At 42.2% G+C, this 8,461-nt stretch overlaps 1 protein-coding gene across 1 annotated transcript in view; it reads left to right on the forward strand.

The window, feature by feature from the left end:
• LOC146972645 (induced myeloid leukemia cell differentiation protein Mcl-1 homolog) overlaps nt 1-6,563 on the forward strand; it is a 126,659-nt gene extending 120,096 nt beyond the window's left edge. The window contains exons 2-3 of the mRNA XM_085803060.1: nt 5,716-5,966; nt 6,291-6,563. Of these exons, the coding sequence (XP_085659186.1) occupies nt 5,716-5,966; nt 6,291-6,368 (329 nt within the window). The 3' untranslated portion in view covers nt 6,369-6,563. The remainder of the gene's footprint in view (nt 1-5,715; nt 5,967-6,290) is intronic.
• The last annotated feature ends 1,898 nt before the right edge of the window (nt 6,564-8,461 follow it).

Genomic DNA, 8,461 nt, shown 5'->3' on the forward strand with positions numbered 1-8,461 from the left:
TCTGTTACTCAGGTCCAAACGCTCTGAATGTTGCCTGCTCTGCTCTGCTCTGCCTGTCGAGTGCAGTCATGTATCCAGATCCACAGTCTATGATCCAGATGCGCCGTTTTGCATTGATACTTTTGACAACCATACAAAGCTGGGTAACACTTTATTTGAAGGTATCTTCATAAGAGTGACATGACACAGTCATGAACGTGTCATAAACAGTATGTCAATGTCATAACGTTGTCATTAAGTGTCATTCGGTTAACCCTAACCCTACAAAAACCGAATTAGGTGGCGTAGTTCACAACAGCATAAACCACAACAAGCGAAGCTGTTTTTATGTCTTGTTTTACTCTCGTGCACGTAAAACAGGAGACCACAACGTTTGTAAACCACAACAAGCAAAGGTAGTATCCTGTTTTACGTGCTCGAGGGTGCCCGAGCACTCTACCCTCCAAACACTAACCCCCAGAGGCCTAAACCAGGAGTATGGTATCAAGCATTTTCTTTAGTCTCCTAAAACCAGGATTTTAATGTTTGTTCTGTAACTTCAATGATTTTTTTTAATTAATATGTGATGTTGCTATGGGTTCCCACTGATTATGTATGTGATTGTGTGTTTTTCTTACCCCAATTGTTGAATGATAGTGTATGATGTTATGTTCTATATTTAAAAGATTTTCTACATTTAAAAATTGTTAAACTTTTCCACTGGTTTTAACACAGTGAGATAACTTCAAGCTGAAGGATGTGCCCCTCACCTTCAGGCTTGCCCCTTTTCACCCAATTGATAGCTTTCAGTGACGTCACTTCCCAGGGACCTGGCGGTCAAAAGCAACATTCCAAAGTGGCCCCGCAATGGACTTTCTATGGACAAACAACCGAGTAATGACTTAAATCATCTGCCAGCAGCCGAGAAAGAAAGATATAAAAACAGCTTTGAAGTTTTGGGCACTTGTGACCCATATTCAACACCAGCTGCTGTATACCAGCTGTTTAAAATGACCAGTTCCCTGCCGAAGCTCGAGTTGGGCGATGTTTACATTTACCTGGTGGAGAATCCATCATCCTCCACCGCTTGTAACCAATATTTCCGGTGTTATGGCTCAACTGGTGTCTGATTAAAAGCCCCATTTTGTAGTTTTTTGATCTTAAAATAATGTTTCTGAACTCGTTGAAGTGGTAGAAATGTACCTGTAACTTTCCTGTGTGGGAACACCGTCCTGGTACCGCAGCTCCGCTGAGCTCCACAGTCTGAGCTCCAGCCCACTGAGCCCAGGCTCCCTGCTCCTCTCACCCACAAACCAGAGCCCTTAGCTGGGCTGCACGGTGACCAGTTGCCCCCCCTTTACCCCCCCCCCCGGAGCTTTGCTACGCACCGCTACCGACGGCAACGATGACGGCGGTCCGATAGCAGCGGGACCGGCGGCGGCGGCGATGGTAACCCGGCGGGACCGCCGCCACCGGACACGGCAACAGCACCGCCCGCGGCGGCAGCGACACGGTAACGGGGGTCGGGACCGACCGCGGCGCGGCGAGGACGATGATTTTATTGTATTTTCAGAGTGTTTTCCATTAGTTCGTAACTTTAACATGACAGGCTTTGTCGTGCAGTGTTGTGCAGAGTGAGAGTAGTGTGGCGCTGACTGACTGTAGATTGCCTGAACAGGTTCACTCACAGAAGCATATTCGCTGCAGTAACATGTGAACTGCGGCTTGATTTGTGAATTTGTGACAAATCTGCGGACGGAAGTGCAGCACAGCACAGCTGTTGTTCGGTACGGTAACCAGTTAAATCAGACACCAGTTGGGCCATAACACCGGTATTTTTGAAGCAGCAGGGAGCAGTGTGTGTTTTTCTGCCATGTCCTAAGCCGCAGACAGCGGGGAAGTGGATTGTTTTGACCGCCAGGGGGGCGTTCCATACGGGCCGTGACGTCACATGAAAGCTATCAATTGACCCTTTGTCAAGGCCCCGCCCCCCACGGTTACTGTTGCTAGGTTGGACAAACAATGGTCACGGAAGGGTTAACTCCCATTGGAAACCATTGAAAATTAGGAAGATTTAAATTGCTAGTAAGGGAAATTTGAATTAACTTACATATCAGAAAAATGGTGTCCGTGATAGAAGACAGACGTGGCTAAAGAGCGATTGAACGGGCATTACCCGACTTTTCCGAAAAATGGGGAAAAATCATTGTTTTGGTCACTCACTAGCTAGTAGCTAACGGCGCTAGCTAACGTTAGCTACAAGCTAATCTCCGCCGATCTCCCGTTTCTCCTCGTAAAACTTCACAAAGTTAAAAAGACATTAGTGGCGGTAATGTTATGTTTGCTAGATAACTTTGAAGGTATTAGATCTTCTCTGTCTATGAACACGACCAGAGAGTGGACTAGAGAATGAATGAGCTTAGCACTTAGCACAGTACAGCCAGGGAAAACGGGCTCACTTCTCATGAGGACTGCACACAACAACAACAAACAAAACTTTGCAGTTAACCCCTGACCTATGCCTACAGCTCCCCCTAGTGGACCACCCCCAAACCCTATTATTAAGCTCAATTAAATACGTAACAGAAGCTTAAAGTAATATTATATGTTAGGCTAAGTATGTTTATTGATGTCTTGTGTTTAGGGAATGGGATAAAAATGACTCCAATACGTTCCAGATATTGTGAGTCGCTATTGCAGGAACCCCAGACACACATTTTAACCATATTGAAAAATTATAAAGAAGTTTTTGCCCAAAAGTTGCTGTCTACCTATCTTGTTTCATAGGGTTTCATTCCAGGGTTGTCCAACCTTAGAATGTTGCGCAACACGTGACATGGGGAGAAGCGCTCTGATTGGTGGAACAGCAGACCAATCAGAAGGCCAACAAAGGGTCAATTGGACCGCACATCAATACACCTGTGACCCATGTGGTCCATGTTCCTTATATTATGTGAGCGTTCTTTTGTTCTTGTTCTGCACCTGAAGAAGACCACATGGTCAAAAACGTTAGTGTGCAAATAAAGTCACTGTGATATCCTACTACCCGAGTGTGCGGGCATACCCTCTTTTTTTTTCTCTTGTTGAGGTGTCGGCCATTTTTAAAAGAGACTCACAGGTAGTTTGGAAGGTCACACCAATACATACAAGATATAATTGGAAAGGGCCAGTTGTCCTCTGTAATGAACAACAGAACTTATAAAATAAGGTGACATGCATAGTATAAGAGAAATGAGCTAGAACATGATGTGCACTGTGCCTCAAAGTTGTCTTTTTTGCTCAGAGGTCTAATACTCCATTTTTAATGTATAGTATCATCACTTTGGTCCATCAGACGGTGCTGCTCTGCAAGGAAATGCTTTCTAGTTTACATATGCCACATACCAGACACGTCATTGTCACCTTTGATGTTTAGAGTAGAGTAGAGTAGAGAATACTTTATTCATCCCGAGGAGGGAAATTCATATTAGTGTAGTAGCTCACATGACAATGACACAAAAAAGAAAGAAAGATGGAGCAGGGTCGCCGGATGGAGCAGGGCCACCGGATGGAGCAGGAACCGCCGGGTGGAGCAGGAACCGCCGGGTGGAGCAGGAACCGCCGGATGGAGCAGGAACCGCAGGGTGGAGCAGGGCCGCCGGATGGAGCAGGACCGATGGTGAAGAGGCAGCTGGGTGGATCAGGATCATTGGTGGAGGGGCCAAATCATTTTGCTTATCTGCCCCACTACTATATTCCTCCATCTTGCAGCAAGGAGAGAGGAGCCGTCCACCACCGCTGCTTTCCTGGTCAGTGAAGGTGCCATGAAGTGGATGATCCAGGCCGTCCAGAATTGCCTCCTTCTTCAGTGCTCTAGTGCCTCAGGATGTTTAGTCTGTATCCTAGCAACAACTTCATGGAGAACTTCAGATGGAACTTAAGCAGTTGCCATTAGGTGGGATGTACACAAGTGTTGTTATGATTCGAAAAAATAAAATAAATGTCTACTGTCTGAGTCTTCACCAATATCTCCAGCTCTTCATCATTCTTGTTGGGCAGAGAGTTGATATTTCCAATGATGACTGACCTCAGAAAGGACTGATAGGACATCTCCACCTCCAAGCCTTTAACTTTGCACCAGCAGCAGCACAACAACCACCACAAAAGCACCTCTTCAGATCATCTGAGGACAGGATGGTGGTGTCCTCCAGATCTGTCCATTTTCAATGAAAGAAGCTTATCTCTGAAGAATCTCTTCTCCCCAGAGAAGCATCCATCAGTAGATAACAAAAAACACAACAAAAATAAAGCAAATGTTGAGTAAAAACTCAAAAACTCAGAGCTACCAGACTTTGCTGCTCCCAGTTGAAGCGCATGTTCCGGAAAGACAGGGAGATCTGTTTCTGTTTCTGTTTCTGAGGGTTGCATATTACATCGTATTTTTATTTTTCCAGGTATGGTCAAGAAGCGTTTACTGGACAACACAGGGGATGAAGTATTGAACAATCGTTCTTTGCAGTGGAGTCCAGATTTCCAGTCGGACGACGAAACCGATGACGAAAAAGTGGGTCAGATGGTGGAGGCCAGTACGAGGCAGCTCATTCGCCAGACCATGATTCACTTTACTGGGTGGTCGGTGACGCGGGGGACTGAACATAAAGCACTGCAAACGATGAAGAGAGTTGTGAACGACATATTGGATAAACACAGATACAACGGTATGTAAATGTTGGAGTTTATTGCAAAGAGACATGAGGCTAGTGGTGGGCCTTGAACTCTTTTTGCTACAACTACTGGCTCTTATTTATTTTAACTCCTGGTAACTCCTCATACAAACAAACCAATGCTTAGAAAAATAATTTAGGAACAAGTTTTTTAAACTTAAACTTTTTTTAAATGATATTTACACTATTGAGGCGTTTTTGTGAGAAAATTTTACTTCCGCATCGAAAAACACTTAACCGGAAGTGACATAGGCAGAGGGAGAGCGGTCGATTTGAACAATATAATAGGCAAACAATGGATTCTGGTGCTGGTCCATTATGCACATTAGAGAGCAGAGGGAGAATTGTGAAAAAGTTCGTTTTGGAACACAAATAAACACTATGAAAATCAGTCCATCTCTATGAAATGAGTATGATAGGTCAGATAAAGGGGAAAACAAAATGCTTGTTCATACTCGCATATCTGACCAGGCTAGGACCAGTCCCAGCCTGGTCAGATACTACATGAACTGATGAAGCCTCTTGGATGAAAGGTGAAACATCTTCCTAGACAAATAACCAAGTCCAGTTGCTTTCGATTTAAAATTCCTTTGAGATATTTTCATGTAACAGTCATGTATATGCAGAGCAAGGAAAACAGTGGGTGTGCACCAGATTTCATGTTTGCAAAAACTTAAACGAGACAACTGGAGAGTGGAAAAACGACATACATACAGGTGATGAGGAAACTGTCACACATCTGCACATCTGTCAGCAGGTGTGCTCCGAGCAGACACTTCTAGGGCTGCAACTAATGATTATTTTGGTTGTCAATTAATCGATTTGCCTGCATCTGTTTCAACTTTGGTTTTACCTCATATTCTCGGAGCAAATTAAAAACCTGTGAAACATGTTTTTGTAACATAACTATTTTTAAATTGTTATTGCTAAGCTAAGTGTGCTGCTCTGTAAAGTCGCCATATTGTCACTTTTTGATGCTTACATAAGGAGAGAGATAGATTTCTGACAGGCTTTTTTATTTAATTTTTCCCAGGTATGGTCAAGAAGCTGTCACTGGACAACAGAGGCGATGATGTGAGGTTTGTGGGCTCCGTAGCCAAGAGCCTGTTCGGGGACGGGACCACAAACTGGGGCCGCATCGCCAGCCTGGTGGCCTTCGGGGCGGTGGTCTGTCAGCACCTAAAGGACATGGGCCGGGAGAACTGTGTGGAGTCTGTGGGGGAGGAAATCTCCAAATACCTGCTCACAGAACAGCGAGAATGGCTGGTGAAGAATAACTCCTGGGTAAGTTAATGAGCTCTGAGTAATGGCTGAATGACAGGGTGGAGGAACAAACATAAAAAAACTGTACTGATTGCAAAGGATAGTTCATCTTTTTTGAGGTGGGGTTGCATGAGCTACAAATGGCCATTAAGTACCGTATTTTCCGGACTGTGTGTGTGGGGGGGCAATGCTTTTTTCAAAGGTACCTCATACAACCCCACTTCAAAAAAGCTGAACTATCGCTTTAGGCTGTATGTCCAGTGAACACAGATCTTTATCATCATCATCATCATCTCATACCATCTATCTGAACTCATCTGATGTTTGTTTTTTGTTTGTTTACAGGAGGGCTTTGTGGAGTTCTTTCGAGTGAAGGACAGACTCATGGCCGTCAGTGCAGCACTGGCCCCGTTGGTCAGGTGAATTGGACTTTTATTGAAGTTCTGAATTGGACTTTCTTGAAGTTCATTTTTGCTCAAAGGAAGATGGGGAATGCAATTGCATCTCTGAAAGATGGATCGCTCCTGGCCTCCCCTTCTGGCACAATCACAAATAAGAACTTTTTTTTCCTCCTCTGGTTTTGTTCTGGTGTACAAAAGTTTGATTTAGGTTTTTATTTAATTTACAAAGATCTATTTTTACAACATTGTTTATATATACATACTATGCAAATTGAAAAATAGAAAAGTACCTGGTTTCTCAGTTGAGATGATCAAAATTCAGCAATGATGCTGTTTAGAAACAGTTGTAAACTAAACAGCATTTGTGTATATATGTAAAATAAAATAAATGACAGAAATATAATTGACATGGCTTGACCTTTCTGATACTGTCTTTGTGTTGAGGGACTTGTGTTATGTTCAGTACAAACTGAAGTTTTAACACCTTTCACTGTAACTTCCATTCAGTCAATCATGACACAAGGTGTTCTTCTAGTCACAGGTATTTATTTCTCATTCAATCCGCCGAGGAAAATGTCGTGAGAACTAAATAAAAAACAATTAGATTCACGTAACACAGAGCGAGTTACAAAGCACAATATAAACAATAATAAGAAAATAATAAATTACTGTAAATTTACAGTAATTTACTGGCAGCGCAGCAGCTTCTACAAACTACTGTATTTACAGTATTTTATCAATTTGAATCTACAATGATAATTACAGAATGTTACTGTAATATTACCGCTACTAATAATAATAATGATAGAGAAATGACAGCAGGACATTATTCATTATGCAGTTCCTTTTCAAATATTTATTAAAATAAAAACAGTGCAACACAAGTAAAACTAGACATGAATAAACCTTAACTCCCTGTCTATTTTATTTTCTTTGTTTTGTTCTTTTGAAAGATTAACATTTTTTTATTTAAATTACAGTGCATATGATATTTGGTAACTCACTGTGACAATTTTTTTTGTGAGAAAGGAAAATCAAACTGTTTTGATAAACCTGCTGCAGAACAGCAGCAGCAGTATATAGTTTTTCTAAACATCTCGAATTCCAATGGTTTGAATAAGAAAATACAGAGGTTTTAGTCACCGAGTAATTAAAGTGTGTGTGTCTGTGTGTGTGTGTGTGTGTGTGTGAGAGAAACAAAGTCCCACTTGAAGTCACTGATCTTCTTGATGAGTGTGCTGACATGCGGGTTCACTGATGTTGGCTTCTTTTGGACCATCTTGCCGCTCCTCTTGCTGTACCTTCTCACTGCTTGCTTTTGTCCCTCTCTCAGGGTTGATGTCAATGCAGCTTCTGAAAAACAATATAGAGAGACAAAAATATTTTTCTTTCAGCTGATATCTGTCTATGAATGCGACATATCAAATAAGAGCATGTTCAGTAGTGATGCAGATTGTTGAACCCCGTTAAAAAGAAGGAGTATCGGCCATAACAATATTACTAGAGGTAGTAGGCTAGTTATAGTCCAGTCATTTTATAATAAAAGGTTGAACAAATTGCAACAGAAGCAAACTCAACTGATTTTGTATCCTCAACATGTCCTGAGTGAGGGAAAAAAGCCCAGAAGAATCCCATTACGGGAAAGTTTCGAAAAAGACCCAAACATATCCCATTTTACGCCTATTAATTATTTTTCTCACGTGAATAGGGTAACATTTTTAACCTTTAGATATCTCCATGAAAATGACTGAGTTGATTACTTACATTAAGACAAACAAAAAATGTATTACAAGTTTTTTGAAATTCTTTGTTAACATGAGCAAATTTGCATAAATCTGCATAAATTCCACCGTTTTGACGGCACATGTATAAAGATGCTGTGGTGGTACCGGCATGAAAATTGGAATGAGTTGACTCCAGAGGTTCCTAAAGGGACCTGTGTATTGTCTTGAAATTTCGGACCAAGTCACGGAGTTTACTTTCACTTTCGTCAGCTTACCAACTGTAGCTTTAATGAGCTAGGGCGCTTAGGCTACCATGTAAAACGAGTGCTTCCCGCAGCGACGGATTCTTGAAAAATTGCAGTCATCTTGAAATTTCAAGTGGTTTCGGTGG

Source organism: Trachurus japonicus, chromosome 16 (genome assembly GCF_045865225.1).
Source record: "Trachurus japonicus isolate A0001 chromosome 16, Traja_1.0".
Taxonomy (NCBI): domain Eukaryota; kingdom Metazoa; phylum Chordata; class Actinopteri; order Carangiformes; family Carangidae; genus Trachurus; species Trachurus japonicus.